We start from the raw sequence: 24,755 nt of genomic DNA, 5'->3' as shown, positions 1-24,755 counted from the left end.
GGTGTCGCACCCCCTTTTTAGCTCTAGGAGGGGCCAGGTGCAGCAACTTCCCCTTCATCCTTGAAGGGATATCTTGATGTGCCTCACACCACTGAACCTCTAGAAATTTCACTGAGGTGGAAGGCATCTGGATTTCTGTCGGGTTTATTTTCCAACTTCTAGCAGCAAATGTCTTGCCAGTAAGCCTAGAGTTGTTGCATCATTCAAGGACATTTCAGATTGAAGCCTCCACACGTGAGGAGAGAAGAAAGATAAACATATGTTCAGAATCACTCATCTTAAAACAGGAGCCTTTCCTACAACCTATAGTTACTTTTCAGTTGATGTTCTTAATTTTTCTATATACGCAATGATATAATCAGAAGACAATGAAACTTGTGTCTCCTCAAATATGCATACCTTTCATATCTTTCTCTTGCTTAATTGCACGTTGATAATTATGACAACGGTGTCTTTGTCTTGCCTTCACTTCAATGTCTAACCTTAATTGGATGATGCTAATATTTTGCCATTTGGTATGATGGAGAGTAGTATTGTTTTAAGGAAAATATCATTAGGCTTTATATATATTCATCTTGAAGGGCTCTATGGGGAAAATATTAAATGATGCAGGAAGCATCAAAAGAAGGTGCAAGGAATACACAGAGTCGCTGTACCAAAAAAAAAAATTGGTTGACGTTCAAACATTTCAGGAGGTAGCATAAGATCAGGAACCAATTGTACTGAAGAAAGAATTCCAAGCTGCACTAAAGGCATTGGAGAAAAACAAAGCTCCAGGAGTTCACAGAATACCAATTGAGATGTTTCAGCAAATGGATACAGTGCCGAAAGTGCTCACTCATCTATGCCAAGAAATTTGGAAGATGACTACCTAGCCAACCAACTGGTAGAGATCCATATATATGCCTATTCCCAGGAAAGGTGGTCCAACCCAATGGGAAAATTATTGAACAATATCATTAATGTCACACACAAATAAAATTTTGCAGAAGATCATTCAAAAGCAGTTGCAGCAGTACATTGGCAAGGAACTGCCAGAGATTCAAGCCAGTTTTGGAAGAGGATGAGGAATCAGGAGTATCATTGCTGATGTCAGATGGATCCTGGCTGAAAGCAGAAAATACCAGAAAGATGTTTACCTGTGTTTTATTAACTATGTAAAGGCACTCGACTGTGTGGATCACAACAAATTATGGATAACATTGTGAAAAATAGGAATTCCAGAACACTTAATTGTGCTCATGAGGAACCTTTACATAGATCAAGAGGCAGTTATTCAGACAGAACAAGGGGATACTGATTGGTTTAAAGTCAGGAAAGGTGTGCATCAGGGTTGTATCCTTTCACCACACCTGTTTAATCTGTATGCTGAGCCAGTAATCCAAGAAGCTGAGCTATATGAAGAAGAACATGGCATCAGGTTTGGAGGAAGGCTCATTAACAACCTGCATCATGCAGATGGCACAGCCTTGCTTGCTGAAAGTGAAGGGGACTTGAAGCTCTTACTGATGAAGATCAAAGACTATAGCCTTCAGTATGGATTACACCTCAACATAAAAAAAAGAAAAATCCTCACAACTGGACCAATAAACAACATCATGATAAACGGAGAAAAGTCTGAGGTTATCAAGGATTTCATTTTACTTGGATCCAAAATCAACACCCATGGAGCAGCAGTTGAGAAATCAAAAGACGCATTGCATTGGGCAAATCTGCTACCAAATACCTCTTTAAAGTGTTAAAAAGCAAAGATGCCACCTTGAAGACCAAGGTGCGCCTGACCCAAGCCATGGTGTTTTTGATAGCTTCACATGCGTGTGAAAGTTGGACAATGAATAAGGAAGACCGAAGAAGAATTGACGTCTTTGAATTACGGTGTCATTGAAGAATATAGAATATACTGTAGACTGCCAAAAAAACGAATGAATCTGTCTTGGGTGAAGTACAGCCAGAATGCTCTTTAGAAGCAAGGATGGTGAGACTGCATCTTACATACTTTGGACATGTTATCAGGAGGCATGAATCCCTGGAGAAGGGCATGATGCTTAGTAAGGCTGAGGGTCAGCAGAAAATAGGAAGACCGTCAAGGAGATGGAGTGACACGCTGGCTACAACAATGGGCTCAAGCATAGCAACGATTGAGAGGATACCGCAGGGCCGGGCAGTGTTTCGTCCTGTTGTACGTAAGCTGGAACCAACTCGGCAGCATCTAAGAGCAACACTGACAATTCCATTTACTAAAAATTTTACTATGAACAATTACTGAATTGCATCATATGGCTTTTGATAACCACGAAGATAATCACTTGACTTTCCTGTTTTGCTTTACTGCTATTGTGAATCACAGACTTCGTGGTACTGAACAATTCCAGATAAAGTATAATATTTTTGTATTGTAATATTTATTAATTTACTACTGAATTTGAGGATATTTTTACTTATATTTTTTCCTCTGTTTCCATTGGTAAATTGGCTTTTTTTAAAGTAGATTGTCAATTTCAGTATCAGTGACATAGCAAGGATTTTGAAAATAACTTTTGGTATTTTTTTTCTTTTATTCTCAATGTGGAATAGTTTAAATTGTACAGAAATTTATTAGTTGAAGATTTGCAAAGAATTTAATATTCGAAACAGTTTTGTCTTGTTGCCTTCTAGGGAGATAATTTTTGACAAGTTTTTCAATTATCTTTGTAATTGTGGTTCTATTGAGAATTTTCAATTTCTTCTAAACTCATTTCAATTTAGAAAACTGTTCATTTCATCCAGATTTTTACAGGCATTAAGATAAATTTGTGCCAAAGTACTTATTAAGCAATTAACATGACCCTAGGCACTCAGAATGTGAATTTCACAGACTATAATTTAATCTTTAATAATACAGGGTGGTTATTACTTAATAGTTCATGATCTGATGAGTTTGAAAAATGGATGCATGATTCTTCTGTATTTTCCAAGAACCCAGTCCCATCACTTTCTCCCTACCTTCCTCAAATATTTGTTGAGGGTTTTTAGGTTATGGAGACAAGAGTTGGCAAACTTTTTATAAAAGGTCAGGTGGAAAAAATTTCATGAGTCATACTCTGTTGCAGCTACTCAGTGCTGTCATTGTAGTGCGAAAGCGGCCATAAATACATAAATGAATGAGCTCATGGCTTTGTTAGAGTAAAATTTTATTTATAGATGTGAGTAGTGGGCCAGATTTAGCCACTGACCCCCCTATTGCAGGCCTGAGGAGCACTGGATCATTAGCCAAAAGGTTAGTGCTCCGAACCTACCAGCTGCTCCATGGGAGAAAGATGTGACAGTCTGCTTCTGTAAAGATTTACAGCCTTGGAAGCCCTATGGGGCAGTTCTACTGTGTCCTACAGGGTCGCTATGAATGGGAATCGACTCAGCAGCAATGGCTTTGGTTTGGTTTTGGGTTTATTGTAGGCCTCGTTCTGGGCATTTGGAATACTATGGGAAAAAAGAAACAGTTTGGTAAATGTTGGCCAAACAGTTGTCATTGTTTGTCAATTGCCTGCTGTCATAGAACTCACAGACCAGTGGAGGAGACAAGTGGACTGGAAACTCAGAGTCACATTATAGTCAGTCTGCTCAGTCCCTGGCACAGTGGGCACAACTGCTATCTAGTGTTTGTTGAGTGAAAACACAGATGTACGATAGCAGTGAGCACAAGCGTGTGATGTTACGATGAAAAATGGCACCTAACTCACTCTGATTTCCTTTAATTAAGTCTATAAATTAGTTTTACTTGAGATTATATATTTTCTTCTGGCCACTAGGTGGCCCATTTTCTCTTACATAAACTTTGTAAGACTTTTTCTCTCAGAATTAGTTATTTTTTCTCCCAGGAATAATTTCATGTGTCTAATCTGGATGGCTGAGTTTGCCAGAATTCTCGTTATATATGTAAACGTGATATTTACGATATCACTGGAGCCCAGACCACTGGGGACTGTGGGGTAATTTAAGCATGAAAGAAACATTTGTTGATGGAAATGGACAAATGAAGAAATAAACAATGTTCCATACAGAAGTGGGAAAGCTTATTGGTTATAATTGCATGGGCCGTGTCAACAGCTTCTACGAGTTCAAACATTAGATGTACCACACGAGCCGTGTGAGAGTGAGCAAATTAACCTTCTGTGGCCCAGCTTGCCTCATACATAAAATGGGGTCAAGAGTTGTCCCTGGTTCATATTGTTACTGTGAGGATTAAGTGCATCAGCAATACCCATATCCAAAACTCATTGCCCTTGAGGCGATTCTGACTCACAGTGACCCTATAGGACAGAGTAGAGCTGCCCCATAGAGTTTCCAAGGAGCACCTGGTGGATTCAAACTGCCGACCTTTTGGTTAGCAGACATAGCTCTTAACCACTACCCCACCAGGGTTTCCAGATACACACATGTTGTTAGGTGCTGTCGAGTCAGTTCTGACTCATAGTGACCCCATGTACAACAGGACAAAACACTGCCCAGTTCTGCCCAATCCTTACAATCCTTATTATGCTTGAGCTCATTGTTGCAGGCACTGTGTCAACCCACCTCATTGAGGGTCTTCCTCTTTTCCTCTGACCCTATACTTTGCCAAGCATGATGTCCTTCTCCAGGGACTGATCCGTCCTGACAACATGTCCAAAGTATGTGAGACACAGTCTCGCCATCCTTGCCTCTAAGGAGCATTTTGGTTGTATTTCTTCTAAGACAGATTTGTTTGTTCTTTTGGCAGTCCATGGTATATTCAATATTCTTCCCCAACACCACAATTCAAAGAGGTCAATTCTTCTTCTGTCTTCCTTATTCGTTGTCCAGCTTTCACATGCATATGAGGTGATTGAAAATACCATGGCTTGGGTCAGGCGCACCCAATATCATTAATATCACAAGCAAGCAAAATTTTGCTGAAGATCATTCAAATACGGCTGCAGCAGTATATGGACACGGAACTGCCAAAAATTCAGGCCGGTTTCAGAAGAGGACATGGAACCAGGGATATCATTGCTGATGTCAGATGGATCCTGACTGAAAGCAGAGAATACCACCAGAAGGATGTTTACCTGTGTTCTGTTGACTATGCAAAGGCATTCGACTGTGTGGATCATAAGAAATTATGGATAACATTGCGAAGAATGGGAACTCCAGAATACTTAATTGTGCTCATGAGGAAACTTTACATAGATCAAGAGGCAGTTGTTCGGACAGAACAAGGGGATACTGATTGGTTTATAGTCAGGAAGGGTGTGCGTCAGGTTTGTGTTCTTTCACCATACCTATTCAGTCTGTATGCTGAGCAAATAATACGAGAAGCTGGACTATATGAAGAACGGGGCATCGGGATTGGAGGAAGACTCATTAACAACCTGTGTTATGCAGACAACACAACCTTGCTTGCTGAAAGTGAAAAGGACTTGAAGCACTTACTAATGAAGATCAAAGACCACAGCCTTCAGTATGGATTGCACCTCAACATAAAACAAAAATTCTCACAACTGGACCAATAAGCAACATCATGATAAATGGAGAAAAGATTGAAGTTGTCAAGTATATCATTTTACTTGGATCCACAATCAACAGCCATGGAAGCAGCAGTCAAGATATCAAAAGACGCACTGCATTGGGCAAATCTGCTGCAAATATGCACATACAGTGTATAAAAAAGCCTGGCATATAGGCAGCACTTAATAATTGTTATGAATTATTACTATACAGTGTAGCAAATAAAATGCAGTTCATCAAATGTGAAAACTGTGTCTCCTTAGAGGTTATATTTCATGTGTTTTACACTAGTAGGTCATAGGCACCAACAATCAGAGTGCATGCGACCTTTGTGCTGACACAGGCTCAGACCAGGGGTTTCTGGGAGCTCCTGGGAGGCAGAAGGGCACGTGGGGAGTCAGGCTAGTAGGTCTTTACACCTGATTTGGAAGCACTTCAATATTCCAACGTCCAGTGTAGCAGTACAGGTACATAGCAGCTGTTTGTTTCTTCATGGCACATAATAAAAAAAAAAGTGACTTAAAATTATGGCAGAAATATTTGAAATGTTTTTCTCTAAAATAATAAAAGACTTTAACAGTGAAATCATTTCCATTTCATTCATAGAACCCTAGTGTTCCATAGGAACACTCTTTGACTAGTGCTGAACTGGAAGCAGGAGGGAACGAAAGCTTCTCTTATTCTGTGACACCGATGGAAATATTGGACCTTAAATCTGTTTGGGGGTCTTAACAGTTTCTGGTTCATTCGATTGTTTAACAAACGTTTATCAAGCATTATACATTGGAAGTGTGTAGGAAGTCTTTGAATGGTGCAGAGGGTTAACACTCTCAGCTGCTAACTGAAAGGTTAGTGGTTCAAGTCTATCTTGAGGCACCTTGGAAGAACGGCCTGGTGGTCTACTTCCAAAAAATCAGCCATCAAGAACCCCACGAAGCACAGTTGTATTCTGACACTTGTGGGGTCACTGTAAGTCAGAGCTAACTCAATGGTAACTCGATATAAAGAACACTGTGCTGCCGATCCTGTCACAGAGAATCTTAACATCTGGGATAGGAGGTAAGTATGTAAGGGATTCATTACGTACATTCTGTAACACTGGACAGTGCTGTCTGAGCACAGAAGACAAAGAGTTAGTTACTAGAGAGAGTCCTGGAGACTTCGGCGAAATGGACTTCGGGATGAGTCCTTAAGGGATGGCTGATTAGATTGCAAGGCAAGAAAGGCCTTCCAGGCAAAGTGACCAGCAGAGGCATAAAAGAGTTGTAGGCGTGAGGTATAAAGTGAAAGGTAAAAGGATCAGGCTCGTTGAATTTAGAGTGCATACTCACTCATGAGGCTAGAGAGGGTCTGCGTTGTGTGCAAGGTGAAAAGATTGCTCTTAGCTCCATACCCGAAGGAAACAGGAGTTCACTGAGGTTACCTGGATGTGAACTGGGCTCAGATTAACAAAAAGATACTGCATAGCTAACTAAGTAGTCACTTAAGGACCTTACTTGTTATCAAAACAGTTTGTCAATTCAAATATTAGACGTCCAGATATTTAACTTCTAACTAGAGTTCTTGATAGAATGAAATGATCTGACCTGGACTTGGTGTCTACCCATAACAATGCTTACGTGACTCCCTTTTCCCCTACCTTCTTATATCTAATAGTAAATAATATTAATTTATATAATTGTATTTAAGGTAACATATTAAAATTTATTTAGCTAATTCTTGTTATTGTTTTCTTAACTTTCCCTCTAAATCTTGGGACAATTTTCCATGTAACCAAAGCTTAGCTTTTTAAGTCCTGAGACTTAACTACTATTCATGGAGATATATAATTTATGTATTTATATATTATTTATAACAATTATATGTATTTAAATATATGTTTATATTTGTAGAGATTATCGTATATTTATTTCTACATATGTATTTGTAAAATATTTATATATATTTTATACTTATTGAAAAATCAAACCCATTGCCATCAAATTTATTCTAACTCATGACGACCCCATGTGTTACAGAGTAGAACTGTTCCATAAGGCTTTCTTGGCTGTAATCTTTATGAGAGCAGATTACTAGGCCTTTTTTCTATAGCACAGCTGAGTGGGATCAAACCGCTGACCTTTAGAATAGTAGTCCAGGGCAAACCATTTGCAGCACCTAGGCACCTTTTACACTTACATATACCTATATATTTATTTAAAATGCTGATTTCCCACCCAGTTACAGCACACGTAGCTGAAACTGATACTTACCTCATGACAAAGTTTACTGTATGTTCTTTGAATCTCGCATCAGCTAACTCTTGTTTCATTCTTTGCCTTTAGATATATGCAAAAAACCTGGTGAACGCCGACCGTTGTGCCCTTTTCCAGGTAGACCATAAGAACAAGGAGTTATATTCAGACCTTTTTGATATTGGCGAGGAAAAGGAAGGAAAACCCGTCTTCAAGAAGACCAAAGAAATAAGGTAGAAACAGAAGCAGGATGGCAGTGTGCCGTGGTTATGGATGTGCAGGTGTTCTGTCCCCCGCGTTTCTGTGCCTGTTCACAGGGCCGCTGACAATACTTGTCACACTGTGGTATCATTCCCACCAGGACCCGCCTCCTGAAGGTAGTGCTTCTGGGAATGACATTGCAGTGCCAGCGAAACCCAGCCTACGAAGCTTTGGCGTCACTCCTGGAAACGCCGTCTTCCGGAGGCGGTCCTTTTGGAAATCATGTTGGAAAAACTTACTAGTGCCCCCAGGTAGGTAAAGGTACACGCCACCTGGAGTCCGCAGGTGTTCCCACGTCTAGGACCGTGGGAAGGTTTGCAAGGGTATACTTGACCAGTCTTGGCCCCAGCCCTTCCCAGCCTGTGGGGTGGTCTCAAAGACCAGACCCCAGTGGCAATGGGTGCGGTAGATTCGGTGAACTTCACACCTGGTTCTCTAACCGACCAGTTGGTCACATGTTGCTCATATCGCACAGTTGCGTTGCATCTTGAAGCTAAAGACTTCCTTGTTCTCTGAGTGGCAGCTGTTGTCACCGTAAATGAATGGCCTGGAGCTGGCTTCGTTGGTGGAGGCCTGGTGGCTCAGTCATGTCACAGTCAGAAAACCTACAGGGAGCACCGCCACAGTGCAGGGAGCACCGTCACAGTACAGGGAGCATTGTCACAGTACTTTCAAGAATCAAGCTGAATGCTCAAAAGTGAAATTTTTTAATACATTTGCCTCCCTTTTCCCTTATCTATTTTAGCTGCTCTTCTACACAGTGCTCTAAAGTGCTTTGGTAATTACAGCATTCCAGTCAAGCACCGTTCTTCATTAAGAACTGCTATTTGTTTGAGCAGTCAGTTGCTAACACCTGTAAGATAACTCCCAGAGCGTGGTCCAGCCGGCCTCACCATTGTCTGCCGCTTGGCACTTCAAGTCCCTCGGTGTTCAGATGACGGCGCCTATATTCTTAACCATGTAACTCTGACCTTATAGCACTATATAGGTTTCTTCTTTTTTTTTTTTAACTTCCTTCATTTTTGTTTGTTTGTGTTTGGATCTCAGTAAATGACTTTGGATATTATCACTTAAAGTTACTTCTCTTGCTGAAGGCTTGGGTGTCCCCGAGTGCCCCTGAAGTGGCTGAGTGTGAAGATAGTAACGTCTTGTCTGCAAGCATGGGAGAAGCAGTTGGGGGTGTGCTTGACTGTAACTCTTGGTTGACTGGTTCAGGTGGCCACTTATATAGGGCATGACCCTTAGTGACACTTATCAGAGACCACAGATAGCAAACCAGAGGGTTTGAATAAAAGTGGACAGTGCAGGCCCTTCTCAGACCAGGTACAAAACCCACTGCCGTGGAGTTGATTCTGACTCATAGTGACCCCAGAGGGTTTCCAGGGCTGTAAATCTCTATGGAAGCTGACTGCCACATCTTTTTCCCACGGAGCCACTGTTGGTTCCAAACCTCCAGCCTTTCGTTTGGCAGTCGACCCAGTGTGCCACCAGGGCTCACAGACCAAGTACAGCAGGCATAGATCGTGGAAGGGGTTCTGTGCTCTTTGCGCCCGGCAATCTATGTCATCACGTTCGTGGTCTTCACAGCCCAAGGAAAGGAGCTGGACGATGACCTCGGGTTTTACACCGTGTTGGTTTGCTTTTTGGTGTTCTAAGAAACAGTTAATTCTCTTTTGTGTCAATTCTATTTTGAATTTTCATGATAACCCTTTAGGTTTGAAGCTTTATGTGAATAGTAATTATTTCCTGTAACATTGAAAATGTTAATATTATCAAAATTATTTTCGAACCATTGAAAATTGTAGACTTCTTCCTTAGCTAAATTTCAAAATGAGTGCATGTGTGGTGATAGTGGTGTGATAAAAAAAATTTATAAATATGAGACTGTTGTTATATTAAGTCTCAAAACAGATAAATGTATATAATAAGTTAATGGTTGTATGTTGATTATTTTTTAAATTTAACAACTTAGAGACGTAAAAATGCTGTAAGTTTTATATGGTATCATTTTTATATAAAATCTGCCTTAAAAACCCACGTAGTATATAGTATCTCAAGGCTCTGACATAGCTTGTGAGTTTGGGTATATGTGTGTGCAAAGTATGCTGGTGTAGGCATAAGTGGTAGTTTGTATTGTACCACTAATATGTTACAAGAATGTTGGCAAAATACTTATTATGAACCTCAGTTCATACTTCAGTGAGCATTAAATAAGAAAATTTATATTGAAGAATCTTGTGTATGCGCAAAGGAGTATTATTGCCCACTACAAGGGAATGTTAGTTAATTTTTCCATTTCAGCGTGTCATCCAGTGTTCTTTAACATACTGTGGATTATATCTTGAAACAAGGCTCTTAAGTGCTAACTCTATAATGTTTTCCTACTTTTACATATTCTATAATAAGATTTAGAATTTGTAAATGTAAGATTAATATAAGCATGTAAAATAAAATGGTGCTTTTTTATTGAATATTTGGTAGGAATGAAATGTTTCAAATGATATTACAGCGTCTATGTTTTAATTAGCTGGCTCTTTTCTCTTCTGTATCTGCAGATTTTCGATTGAGAAAGGAATAGCCGGCCAAGTAGCAAGAACAGGGGAAGTCCTTAACATCCCAGATGCCTATGCAGACCCGCGCTTTAACCGGTAAGAAGTGTGTGTCCTTCAGCCTCTCCCGGTCAGAATCCCCCATCTCCTGCAGTGTCTCACTCAGCTGACACCTCTTCCACAGAGCCCCAGTCCTGCCCTCCTCCCACCTCTGTTCATTCTTTCCCCTCAAGCTGTATTCTACATTCTTCGAACCACGGCCATTACCAGCAGTCAGTACACTCAGATATTTATAAAATGATGGCTGTAAGCCATAAATGTACAGTGATAGCCAGCTAACCCACTGCCATCGAGTCGATTCCATCTCCAAAGTGACCCTATAGAACAGAGTAGAACTGCCCCATAGGGTCTCCAAGGCTGTAAATCCTTCCAGAAGCAGATTGTCACGTCTTTCTCCTGTGGAGAGGCTGGTAGGTTCAAACTGCCGACATTTTGGTTAGTGGCTGAGTGCTTTAACCACTGCATCACCAGGGCTCCTCAGTAGCTAGCTGTGGGAATTTAAAATGTTATAAAGATAACTAAAAGGCAAGAGTTTTAATTTAGTGCTCTCTTTTCCCCACATTGTAGTGTGATCACTTTGGCATAAGCATGTTCTCTATCGAACCATCTGCTAAAAGGCTGTGACACATAGCGATGAATTACCTGTTTTAGAGTCTGGCAGATCTAGCTGGAATCCCAGCTCTATTATTTATTAGCCCTAGAGGGACCTGGGCTAAGTTACTGAAGCTCCCTGAGCCTTGGTTTCTTCATCTTTAAAATGAGCTTATACCTATTTTGTAGTTTTGTTTTTTTACGATTTTAGATAATTTTCATAAAAGGCCTGCCAGCGTTAGAGATACAAAGTAGGTACTCACAAGTCTCCACTTTTATTGGGTATTATTAAACTCTGATATTAGGATAGCTTATAAAGAGCTTTTGTTTTGTTTTGACTTTCTTTGGAGAATAACTAGAAACCCAATTATATCATGTGGCTTTAATAAATCTCTAGAAATTGGAAATCTCAAGATTGACGCTGTGGCTCTTGAGGAATACTAGTTCAGCTATTTTGACAGCATTGTCCTGGTGGCGTAGTAGTTAAGTGCTACAGCTGCTAACCCAAGGGTCGGCAGTTCAAATCCGCCAGGTGCTCCTTGGAAACTCTATGGGGGCAGTTCTACTCTGTCCTATAGGGTCGCTATGAGTCGGAATCGACTCGACGGCACTGGGTTTTGGGTTCAGCTAATTCAAGTGTAGGCAATTCAGTACCACAATCACGAAGAAGTTTTTTTTTTATGTATTTGACTGATTAATATCAAATATGCAAATCTCATCTATGGTTAGAGTCTAGTAATATGTTGTTTCAGTAAATCGAGAGTATACTGAAAATCTTATTTTTTTTCAAGAAAATTAACTTGTTCTTTCAGTGCTTAAATGTTGACAATATTTGTATACCCCCATGTAAAAACTTTATATAAAAATTTGTAGGTCAATGCTTAAATATTAGAAATATTTATATATCCTTATATAAAAACTTTTGGAAAGATGTGAGGAAAATATAAATTGAATCTCTTATAAAGTCCCAGTACACACCAGCTTGAATGGCTAAAACAAAGATGGGCATTAGCAAGGGTTGGTAAGGGTGTGGAGAAACTGGAACTCTGCCTGTGCTGGTGAGAATGTAAAGTGGTACAGGCAGTCTGGAAAACAGCTTCACAGTTTCTTAAAACATTAAACATACACTCACTCCAGAATCAGTCAGCCAGTGCTGCTCCTAGATATCTACCCAAGGAAATGAAAACCTAGGTCCACACAAAGACTTATATGCAAATCCTCAAAGTAGCATTATTCATAATTGTCAACAACTGGCTATTAACAGACAATAATGTCCATTAACTGGTGGATGGGTAAATAAAATGTAATACACACATACAGGGGATACACTCAGCAGTAAAAAGAAATGACCCGTTGACACATGCAACAGCTTGGATGACTCTCAAGGACCTTACACCAAATGAAAGAAGCCAGGCCCAAAAGACTGCCAGCAATATAACTAGCAGCCATTAGTTTTCTGTTTGCTTCTGAGGAACTCAGTCTTATTTTCAAAAAGCTTTTTCTCTAAATCAAGGCCTGCAAACCTTTTCTGGTAAAGACCAAAGAGTAAAAATTTTTGGCTTTGCAGGCCATAACGCCTCAGTCACAAGTACACAGCTCTCTGCCCTGTAGAGGGAACATGGATGAAGACGATACATAAGGAATGGGTGTGGCTGTTTACCACTGAAATGTTATTTACAGAACAGGAGCCAGCTGACTGGGACCGTGGGGTGTAATTTGCCAATCCTTGTTCTGAATTACTAAGGTGGTAGCCAAAAACCAAACCCATTGCCATCAAATCAATTCCGACTCATAGCGACCCTATAGGATAGAGTAGAAAGGCCCTGTAGGGTTTCTAAGGAGCAACTGGTGGATTTGAACTGCTGATGTTTTGGTTAGCAGCTGTAGCTCACCATAAGCTCTTAATTGTTGTACCACAAGGGCTCTATTGAGGTGGTAACCTTCATTAAAATTGGTTTAGCAAGTTACATCTCTCATAAATTATGACCACGTTCAAAGGAACATGTTATTTTAACAAATTTGTTGTATTTTCCCTCTGAGTCCACATTGTTTGACTGCATTTACTTATTGATGCTGGATACTTGGAACTGAATGATAAGCTGAAAGCCTCCTAGAGATATTCCTAGAAAGCTCTCCTGAAAGCAGACAAGCTAAAATGTTTTTTAAAGGCTTTAATAAAACACTTTCAGAAGTCACATTGTCCCTGTATTTAGAAGCTAACAGTTACACATAGGTCATTTGTAACAGAAGCCTATAAGGTGCCCTGGTGGTGCAGTGGTTAAGTGCTCAGCTGGTAACAGAAAGGTGGACAGTTCCAATCAACCAACAACAGCCTGGGAGAAGGAACTGGCAACCTGCTTCCATAAACATTAAAAAAAAAAAAAACCAGGCTTAGGAAATCCTAAGAAGCAGTTCTACTCTGTAGTATAGGGTCACTGTGAGTCCAAATTGACTCGATAGCACATTGTTGTTAGGTGCTGTCAAGTCAGTTACAACTCACAGTGACACTGTGGACAACAGAACAAAACACTGCCTGGTCCTGCGCCATCCTCACAGTCCTTGCTGTGTTTTAGCCCCTTTTTGCAGCCACTGTGTCCGTACATCTCATGGAGGGTCTTCGTCTTTTTCACCTACCCTCTACTTTACCAAGCATTAGTCCTTTTCCAGGGACTGGTCCCTCCTAATAACATGTCCAAAGTACCTGAGACGAAGTCTCACCATCCTCATTTCTAAAGAGCATTCTGGCTCTATTTCTTCCAAGACAGATTTGTTTGTTCTTTTAGCAGCCCCTGGTATATTCAGTATTCTTTGCCAACACCATAATTCAAGGGCACCAATTCTTCTTCGATCTTCCTTATTCATCGTCCAGCTTTCACATACATATGAGGTGATTGAAAACACCATGACTTGGGTCAGGTGCACCTTAGTCTTCAAGGTGGCATCTTTGCTTTTTAACACTTTAAAGAGGTCTTTTGCAGATTTCCCCAATACAGCGTGTCATTTGATTTCTTGACTGCTCCTTCCATGGGTGTTGATTGTGGATCCAGTAAAATGAAATCCTTGACCACTTCAATCTTTTCTGCATGTATCATGATATCCTAATGGAAGAATACAAATAAGAAAACTGAGTTCAGACTTAGAACGTGTAATATATTTTGTTCTGCCTGTTTCTGTTTGGTTTTGTCTGTTGATTCTCCCACAGAGAAGTAGACCTGTACACAGGCTACACCACCCGGAATATCCTGTGTATGCCCATCGTGAGCCGGGGGAGCGTGATCGGTGTTGTCCAGATGGTGAACAAAATCAGTGGAAGTGCCTTCTCTAAAACAGATGAGAACAACTTCAAAATGTTTGCGGTCTTTTGTGCTTTAGCCTTGCACTGTGCTAATGTAAGTAATACTTTTCTAAAATGCCTTTTTTACTACTCAGTTTTAAAACCTTTTAGGGTAAAGTGCTTTAAGGTTTTTTGTTTTGTTTTTTTATTTACGTTGTCTGTATAAACCAGAAACAGTGTTTCTCAGTTGTCCCTACTTGAGGAAATGCCCTGGAAGGAAAAAAAAAATTTACCTAATGTTTTGTATTTATTTTAAGAGATGAATATGTTAAAAAGTAAAACGAGTTAAACCAAAGACACCATTTTCAAGCATCAGGTGTCTATTTCAGGACACCTACTCCAGTGAAGGAGTCCTGGTGGTACAGTGGTTAAGAACTTGGCTGCTAACCAAAAAGTCAGCAGTTGGAATCTACCAGCTGCTCTTTGGAAACCCTATGGGGCAGTTCTACCCTGTCCTGTAAGGTGGCTATGAGTTGTAATCAACTCGATGGCAATGATATGGTAAAGACTTCGATGAAGGAGCCCTGGTGGAGCAGTGGTTAAGCACTCAGCTGCTAACTGAAAGGTCGGCATTTCAAACCCACCAGCCGCTCTGCTCCGGAGACTGATGGGACAGTCTGCTTCTGTAAAAATTATAGCCTTGGGAACCCTGTGGGGCAGTTCTACTCTGTCCTGTGGGGTCACTATGAGTTGAAATAGACTTGACGGCAATGAGTTTAACCCCCATAAATAAGGAAAATGTTATCTAAAACTTGTTGTTTGTCATATGCATAGTATTTTGGATTTTTGCACAAAAAGATAGTAGTAACTCATGTTTTAACACCAACCAGCGAAGTTTTGTTTGCAAGGAAAAGTGATACAGCCACTTAGCACAGGTGTCAGAGTTATAGGTGTTGCTTCATTTAATCCTCGCAATAGTCTTGCCCTATTTACTGAAGAAGAAAATTAGGCTCAGTTTATTTCCTGAAGCCTCACTTTACAATGGGTGAGTGGAGAATCTCTTTTGCACTGTTATATCCTGAGTGAATTGAACGTTTAGTATTCTGTATACTCCAAACCAAACCAGACTCGCGGCTGTCAAGTCAATTCCAACTCATAGCGACCCTATACACTCTCGTGATCCTTTAATGGCATTTCGTGAATTCTGGACTTATGGAAATTTTCATTACCTTTGTAAAAGGCTAACTGCCATACATGGAAGGCGCCAGCCACCTTAACAATTTAGAGAAAACGCTTTTGGGAAATAGAACCAAATTCCGTGGGAGCAGCCATGTAACGGAAACAACTGGGAAGTGGTTAGGAACAATGGCGAGGACAAAGCCTGGTGACTATGGGGAGCACTTAAGAGTTCCAGGGGTGCTATTTAATAAGGGGACCGTCCTCGTGCCTGCATGGCTGTGCTGCCCTCTTGTGGGACTTTGTTTCTTAGCTCTTCAAGTTAGTACAGTGTTCAAACCTTTTTTGCTTCAAATATTTTTAGTATCTATGTATCTCTCTCATAAATAAACACATTGACAGCTTAGATTTTAATTATTTAGTTTAAAAGTGACAGAGAATTTAATTTCTAGTGATAGCAATTGTGAATATTGACTGTTTCACCATTTTTTAAATGAATCCATGGAAGTCTAAGTACTATTGCAATTTAATACCCATGGGTTGGGATAGTCCATGTAAGGAGTCCTGATGGAACAATGGTTAAGGGCTGGGCTGCTAAACGAAAGGTCCGTAGTTCAAACCACCCAGCGGCTCCGTGGGAGAAAGACTTGGTGATCTGCTTCCATAAAGATTACAGCCTAGGAAGCCCTATATGGCAATTCTGCTCTGTCCCTTGGGGTCACTATGAGTTGCAATCGACTCAACGGCAAACAACAACAACACAGTCCATTTAAAAAATGCAACGGGAAGCTCTAAAGATTGGAAATCTTAGTATCATTCCCCATTATTCTGTTCCGTAGAAATACCTTTTACGGTTCTTTCTTTTTTGTTCTTGTCCAGTAATTGCTTCAGTGTGTCGGTCTGGTGCAGGAAATTTTCCACCTTCAAGCCCACTGGTAAACTTTGTGTTGTACTTTATTTATGCTCTTGGTTGTTCACGGCAGCATCACAGTGTTTCATTCAACACATAAAACAAACGTTAATTACGAGGCCGGCTCTCAAACAAGCATGCGTTTCCCAACTTCTGCTGCTTAAACACAGTTACTCTCAGTTTCTCTGTTTTCTTTGTAACTATTCTTTTTTTGATTAATTACAGTCCTTTGGCTAACAGGAGATAAAGTTAATTTTGGTGAGAATCCCTGCGTTTACTGCCTCAGACGCCCTTTGGCACAGCTGTACTCAGCCCCGTACTATTTTCAGTCTCTTCTCCGAGGCGCAGATGTAAAGCCATTCGTCTGATTTCCATATTTAAGAATAATTTACAGAAATGCCTGTGAATATTTGAGGTGCTGGTGGTAGTCCCAATGGCGGTTCTTTTACTGCTAAGTGAATACCACAAGGTTTCTCGTTCATTCCTCTCCGTACCTATGTGGAAAGGTTTTTGATTTTAGGATTCCCTTAGAGAATTAAATAAATGTTATCAATGACATCATTTAATGCTGTTGACAAACATATTGAATACATGTATTTCCACGCATATTTTGTCAATTAGATTTGAGATGTAAAGTAAGTAGACAGGTTTAAGCCTAGAAGGGAGGAAAAGAGTGCACAACTTGTAACAGTAGGACAACTACCGGTATGTGGCCACCTTTTCAGCAGTTAATCTCCTTGTGCCTTGAATGCTGCGTATAGCCAGTGGCATGCTGGTAAATGTTTAGCATCCAGCCTTCTAAAAAAAGGCAAGGCCAGATTTGTGGCGTTTGCCCATTTCTGTCTGAGTACGCTCCCAGTGCGGAGGAGTTCAAGCTGCCCACATGGCAGCACTGAATACAGAGTTGGGAGAGGCGTGTATGAATGGCTCTTCCAAGACAGTGCAGCCCACCACTGCCACCCAAGAGCAGTAGATGCTCTCCTCGGCTCTCCTCGGCCACCTCCGAAGTCAAGCCTAAAGGAGTCCTAAGGGTCACCACAAAGCTCTGAGATGGACCAAGGATGGGCCAATACTAACAGCTAACAACACCGAGACCCTCGCAGACCTGCCCACGTTTGTTCTCAGTCTGTTAGGTATGTTGTCCCTGGAGTTAGGTACTACATTCTGCACTCCAGGGGAACCTGAGGCTCTGAGATTTAGATAATTTGTCCAAATGTACACAGTTAGTAAATGGTGCATGTAGGTGGTTCCAGGGTCTAGATTCTTAACAGGTGCCTTACCCTAAACTGATTTCAGGTCTACTTTTAACATTAGACAGAGGCCTTGTGGTGCAGTGGGTAAGCATTTGGCTGCTAACCAAAAGGTCATCAGTTCGAACCCACCAGCAGCTCCATGAGAGAAAGATGTGGCAGTCAGCTTCCGTAGAGATTCCAGCCTTGGAAAGCCTACAGGGCAGTTCTCCTCTGTCCTACAGGGTCACTGTGAGTTGGAATTGACTCAATGGCCATAGAATGAACATTAATGTTCCCAAATACTGCCATTTCTAAATGTAGTCAGGATTATCGTACAAACAGACCACAAGAGGGACATTCTGAACAATGACTAGCCAAGTGCTCTTATATGGCAAGAGGCAGGAATGCCATTTTACAAAATTTAATGCTGTATTTTTACTATGTGATAGAAATGTGCTAGGTTACATCCACGTTTTCAGGTTGTCTTTATTATTCTATCTTCTGAGGTCTTTATTATTCTATCTTCTGAGTACATATGCCATTTCCATATCCTTGTGTCTAAGCTTGATATGCCATCCAAACAAAGCACACTGTTAGACCAGAGCGGTGGCCTCTCCCAGACATCTTCTCTAATTGGATAGCGAGGCCAAGGTTAATTACTCAGCTGTCCTAGACAAATAGCGAGCTTAAGAAGACAGCATCGTTTTCTGCCTTCTTTAGTAATTGGCAGTAAGACGAATAGGGTGAAGTCATTTACTAATAGTCCTAGAATATAAGATTTTGTACTATCGATATTGAAGCTCATTTAGCAAATGAGAATTAAATATTTATAAAGTTTGCCAAAATTCATATTCACTATTTTTCAAAATTCATTCATTATATTTGCTAAAATCCATGAAGTTAAAATATATCTGCTTGCTTACCTACATGCTTACCCACAGTAATTACAAAGTGAAATAGGAATAATCATGCTAATTGTAGGTCATCATCTTATAATGAAGATAAAAGGAGTAACTACCTTGAAAGATTGTCGCGAGGACTACATGAAATATATATATTTATATATATAGCCAATACCACACTGCCTGGCATACTGGCTGGTACATAGTAAGTGCTCAATTATGATAAAAAAATAGCAGTATTATTTTACCATGTAATGCACTGACTGTGACTAGCAGCTTTCCCATAGAATTACATTGAATTACAGGTAATACCGAAGTAAAGTACAAATTGAGTTAATTCTGTTGTTCACCTTCCTACCAGAACCTACAACAACATCTCTAAAACCAAAACACCAAACCCGTTGCTGTCCAGTCAATTCCAACTCATAATGACCCTATAGGACAGGATAGAACTGCCCCATAGGGTTTCCAAGGAGCGGCTGTTGGATTTGAACCACAGACTTTTTGGTTAGCAGCCTGAACTCTTAACCACTGTGTCACTAGGGCTCTACCATCTCTAAAGTGGAAGACAAATGACATCCCATTGAGGAGGAAAATGCTAAAACTTACATATACACACAATTATGGGCCTATCTACATACATATACTTACATGTTGTTGCTGTTTAGTTGCTGTCGAGTTGGCTCTGACTCATGGTGACCCCATATATGCAGAGTAGAACTGCTCCATAGGGTTTTCAAGACTATGACCTTTAGGAAGCAGATTGTCAGGCCTGTCTTCCAAGGTGCCTCTGGGTGGGTTCATACAGCCAACCTTTCAGCTAGTAGTCAAGCATTTAACTGTTTATACCATCCAGGGACTCATATATATGCATATATGTATGTATGTATATGGAAGCCCTGGTGGCGTAGTAGTTAAGTGCTACGGCTGCTAACCAAAAGGTCGGCAGTTCGAATCCACCAGGTGCTCCTTGGAAACCCTATGGGGCAGTTCTACTGTGTCCTATAGGGTCACTATGAGTCAGAATTGACTCAATGGCAATGAGTTGTTTTTTGTTTTTTGTTTTTTTTATGTATACATATACCCACTCCTCACCAAAGACCAGGCCGCTATGTGAAAATTGGCATTATGTGGGAGTTAGGGCCGCACCCTGTCTTTCAGTATCTCCCCCATCACTCACTGCCCGTCGTGCGGACCCAGCGTGTCTTGGAATGCATATGGCAGAGTTGCCGTTCCAGTGGCCCTGGAAGGCAGAGTTGAACTCCAGGGCCAAGGGGCCTCCACCCAGAATTCGGAGAGAGCGTGGCCAACATCCAGAGTCTGGAGGGCAGGGCCATTGCCTGAATAGTCTCAGACAACAGAGAATTATTTTCAAGCCTTGTGAGCTAATGTAATGTGTTCTACTGACTTGCTTGGTGCCCATTATCCCTTCTTTCCCTCCAATTTCTCCCGTTTGTAATGGAAATTCCTAGCTTGTGCCTGTTCCACCACTGTATTTTGAAAACAGATAACCTGTATTCTAAATTTCGTAGGTGAAGAGAAAGTTTTAGATTTTGGACTTGGAGTTGATTTAAGAGTATGCTCTGATATGATGGGGCAAATGTGTTTTACATATGTGGCAAGGATATGAATTTTGAGGGGCCAAAAGGTAGAATGTTATATATTGAATTGTGTCTTCCAAAAATACCTGTCAACTTGACTGGGCCGTGATTCCCAGTATTGTGTGATTATCCACGATTTTGTCATCTGGTGTGATTTTCTTATGTGTTGTAAATGAGGCAAGATTTACAACACATAGGAAAATCACATCAGTTGACAAAATGGTGGATAATCACAGAGTACTGGGAAACATGGCCTAGCCAAGTTGACACATATTTTTGAAGGACACAATTCAATCTAGGACAGGTTATAATCCCATTTGGGAATGAGATGTCTTTATTATATTAATGAGGAAGGGTTAATGTAGTGTATGTCTTAAGTCAGTCTCTTTTGAGATATAAAAGAGCAGATTAAACAAGCAAGTGAAAGAAGCAGAGATAGGAGAAGACAGATGCTAGAGCACATGAAGATCAGGAACAATGACCTTCGTCCAGAGCCAGTAGAGAGAGAAAGCCTTCCCCTAGAACCAGCACACTGACTTTGGACTTCTAGCCTCCTAAACTGCGAGAAAATTAATTTCTGTTTGTTAAAGCAATCCACTTGTGGTATTTCTGTTATAGTAGCACTAGATAGCTAAGGTTTTTTGTTTGTTTTTTTCTTATTGAGCTTGAGGAGTTCTTTATATATTTAAGATACAAGCCTTTTATCAGATAGGTTATTTTCAAAACTTCTCTCATCTTTGATTTGTCTTCTCATTCTAACAGTTTCTAAGAACAGAAATTTTTACTTTTTAGCAAGTCTAATTTATTAATTTTTTTCTTTTATGATCGTGTTTTCAGCATTCTGTCAAAGAAATAATTGCTTAATTTAAGGTCACAAAGACTTTCTTCTGCTATGTTTTCCTCCAGAAGTTTTATAATTATAGTTTTTACATATAAATCTATAATCCATTTTGAGTAAGTTTTTTTTAAGTGGTGTGAGATAAGGATCAAAGTTTATTTTCTTGCATGTGGGTATCTGGTTGTTCCAGTACCGTTTGTTGAAGAGACTGTTCTTTCTTGACTCTCTTGTCTTTGCACCTTTGTAGAAAATCAACTGACTGTATATGTGTGGCTCTGTTTCTGGACTCTGTTCTGTTCCATTCATCTGTGTCTCTTGATGCCAGTACCACACTGCCTTAATTACTGTAACTTTATAGTAAATACTGGTTCTCCAACTTTGCTCTTCTTTTTAAAGTTGTTTTGGCTATACCAGGTCCTTTGGATTGCCACATGAATTTTAGAACCAGCTTTTCATTTCTTACAAAAAAGCCGACTGGAATTTTGTTTGGGTCATTGAACTGAAGGTCAGTTCCAACAGTGGTATTGGAATCTTTGACTGTGACTGTAGATTTTTCTCTTTGTCTGTCTTACTTATAGTTCTCTCAGTGTTTGCTTCATGTATTTCAAAGCTCTGCTATTAGGTGCCTGACATTTACTATTGTTGCCCTCTGGCTGAACTGAACCCTGTAGCATTTGAAATGACCTTCTTTATCCTGGTAATAGTAATAGACTTTGCTTTGAAATCTACTTTGTCTGATAGTGATATAGCCACTCCAACTTTCTTATAACTGGTATTACATGGTATATCATTTTCCATCCTTTTACTTTTACTCTATTTGTGTCTTTATATTTAAAGTAAGTTTCTTGTAAGCAGCATATAGTTGGGCCTTCCTTTTTTATTCAATCCGACAATCTCTGCCTTTTTCATTGGGGTGTTTAGACCATTTACATTTCATGTCATTATTCACATGTTTGGGTTTAAATCTACCATCTTACTGTTTTCTGTATATCTATTCTGTGTTCCCTTTTCCTCTCTTTCTGCCTGTTTTAAAATGGAATATTTTTTATAGAGCAGCTTTGGACTGATTAAAATTTTCCTCGTGAAAAGTTTCATTGAGTTTCCTTGGCTTTGAACCCATTTTGATAATATGTGAAATTGAAACTGATTAGTTTGTAGGATCAACTGGTTGACATCAGGGAAAATGGATTTTTACTAGCCAAATTCCAACCAAAAAATATAGTAAGTGGTTGTTGTTGTTCTGTGCCATCAAGTTGATCCCAACTCATAGTGACCCTATAGTTATAATTAGTGGTTAGTAAACAAAAATAGGAGTGTGGTATTTAAGTAAGCACAGCCAGTAATGCTACGTGTATTCCATTTGGGCCTACATACGTTTGGCATATCTTTCTCAAATAGTATAGTGGACAGTCTTAAGTATTGAAATCAATTAAACTGAACCAAATCTTAAAGTGACTGTGTCATGAAGTATTAAGGAAAAAAATGGGATGGCATTTATTAATTTAAAGTACTTTCTTTTAAAATATATACAATTATTTAGTAAGAACAAAAGAGTCTTATTCAGTAAGTAAAAGAAAATATGTTTTAAAATTTTATGTTTTAAATTTCTATTTTTGCTTGTATTTTATAATGTAAATATGAATATAATAAATATATTAGCAGAGTGCATGTGCCTGTAATTATTAAGCGAGCGTACATTTTTGGGGAGTAAATCCACAAATTCTTTAACTGATTGTCTTAGCCTGGGTTCTCTAGAGGAGAAAAACCAGTGAAGCATACATAGATATATATAGACAGAGAAATTTCCTTCAAGGAAATGGCTCACACAATTGTAAAGAAATGGCACACACATTTGTGGGGGCTGGCAAATCCCAGATCTGTGGCTTAGATGACAGGCTGATGATTCTACTTGCTCTTGCCATCGCAGGGGCTGATGAACTCCAAACCTGGCCCCTAGAGAATTTTGTGATATTAATAATAAGCTGAATATTTAAAGAGCAGACATAGAGAAACTATTTTAACTCTTTTCTGTCTCATTCATACTATTATGTAGACCATAAATGATACCTCAGTGGGCTTTCCTATGTATTAGGTGTTACGAAAAAATGCAAAATGTTATAAAAGCTCTTTAATCCCACTGTCATAACAAATGCTTTTGTTATTAATCTACTGCAGAAGGTTCTTCTTTTCCCCTCTAAGAGGCCCCTCCTAGTTAATTTCACCTGTGTATTGATTCACAAGCATAAACACCAACTGATCTCACCAGCTCAGCTGTTTTATCTCCTAAACAGAATATGGATTACTTGCGAAACGGTATTTGTGTGTGAGGCACGTGATGTACACGCACACACGTACATGCACACACGGACCTCAGTTTACTAGAATGGTTTCGGGTTTCATCTCATTATCAGATTGCATGCCAGTTTCTGTTCACTGGATTTGCTTTTCAGATGTATCATAGGATCCGCCACTCAGAGTGCATCTACCGGGTCACGATGGAGAAGCTGTCCTATCACAGCATCTGCACTGCGGAAGAGTGGCAGGGCCTCATGCGTTTCACCCTCCCCGTGAGGCTCTGCAAGGAAGTCGAACTGTGAGCGTTGCACTTTGTCAGTTTCCTTGGGAACAGATTTTTAATGGATTGAACTTGAGTGAAATGGGTTGCAGAATGAGGACCACAAAGGTCCTATTACATCCGAGTAGTTCCACGTATTGCCATTTTTCCCTTCTGAAATGATTCCAGACTTAAGATAAAAAAAAAATAGAACCAGGAAATAAAGGCCAGATGTCTTTACCTTAAAAGAGAAACCTGAACTTGGTTTTGAAATGTGATAACCTAAATGTTAGCTAGTGTATTGATGTATATTTTATACCATGTAGTGTGTAACATTCAAAATGGCATTTAATATCAGATATCTAAGTCTTCATTTTCATTTAAATTTCCAAATTAAATTTGAGAATTTAAAAATGATTTTCAATTTGCACACCTTGTTTTTCAATCCTCTGCTAATGTATTTAAGTTATTGGTAGTAGGACCTGTGACCATTTGTGTGCTCATTTTAAGTGTAAACTAACATTTACTCGGCTACATAGAAAATTTTCACAAGTGGCCCATACCCGAGGCTTGACTTACGGCTGGGAATATCGTGTATACTTTACTACTCTGTTTATTCCGGGTGAAGGTTAGCAACCAAATCAGCAAATGAAAAATAGGGAATAGCTTTGGGTGTTTATATTTATCATTTTTTTTCTCTGGGTTTAAATAGGAGATAAAAGTAATTTTCAACTCTAAAAAATACTTTTGGTAAGAGTGTTTTTCCCCTTAATTTTGAATTGTAACTGTGTAGTATCCATGACAACATAAATTATCTTGTACTTTTTAATTTCTCTGATAACAGCTGCAGCGTCCTTGTTTACAGGATATTTGATAGAAAGACTGAGCACTGACTTAGGTACTAGATGACATTCCTAAGAGAATGTATAGAATTCCCCTCTCCAGAGACATTTAAATCAAAGAGAAGAGAGTCTGCGAAGGCTGGAGTGGGATGCTGGGGCCCCTAGCACCTTTGTAGCTTAGTTACTTTCTTTACTTGTTATTGTGTTTATCCTAACTGCATTTAATAAT

At 39.7% G+C, this 24,755-nt stretch overlaps 1 protein-coding gene across 7 annotated transcripts in view; it reads left to right on the top strand.

The window, feature by feature from the left end:
- The window catches only part of PDE10A (phosphodiesterase 10A), a 745,035-nt gene that overhangs the window by 669,618 nt on the left and 50,662 nt on the right, over positions 1 to 24,755 (top strand). For all 7 annotated transcript variants that reach the window (XM_049905162.1, XM_049905144.1, XM_049905169.1 and 4 more), the window contains 4 exons: positions 7,827 to 7,969; positions 10,553 to 10,645; positions 14,400 to 14,586; positions 23,581 to 23,723. In XM_049905162.1, the coding sequence (XP_049761119.1) occupies positions 7,827 to 7,969; positions 10,553 to 10,645; positions 14,400 to 14,586; positions 23,581 to 23,723 (566 nt within the window). The remainder of the gene's footprint in view (positions 1 to 7,826; positions 7,970 to 10,552; positions 10,646 to 14,399; positions 14,587 to 23,580; positions 23,724 to 24,755) is intronic.

This window comes from Elephas maximus, chromosome 1 (genome assembly GCF_024166365.1).
Source record: "Elephas maximus indicus isolate mEleMax1 chromosome 1, mEleMax1 primary haplotype, whole genome shotgun sequence".
In the NCBI taxonomy this organism is placed as follows: Eukaryota; Metazoa; Chordata; class Mammalia; order Proboscidea; family Elephantidae; genus Elephas; species Elephas maximus.
This window is presented reverse-complemented; position numbering and strand designations above follow the sequence as displayed.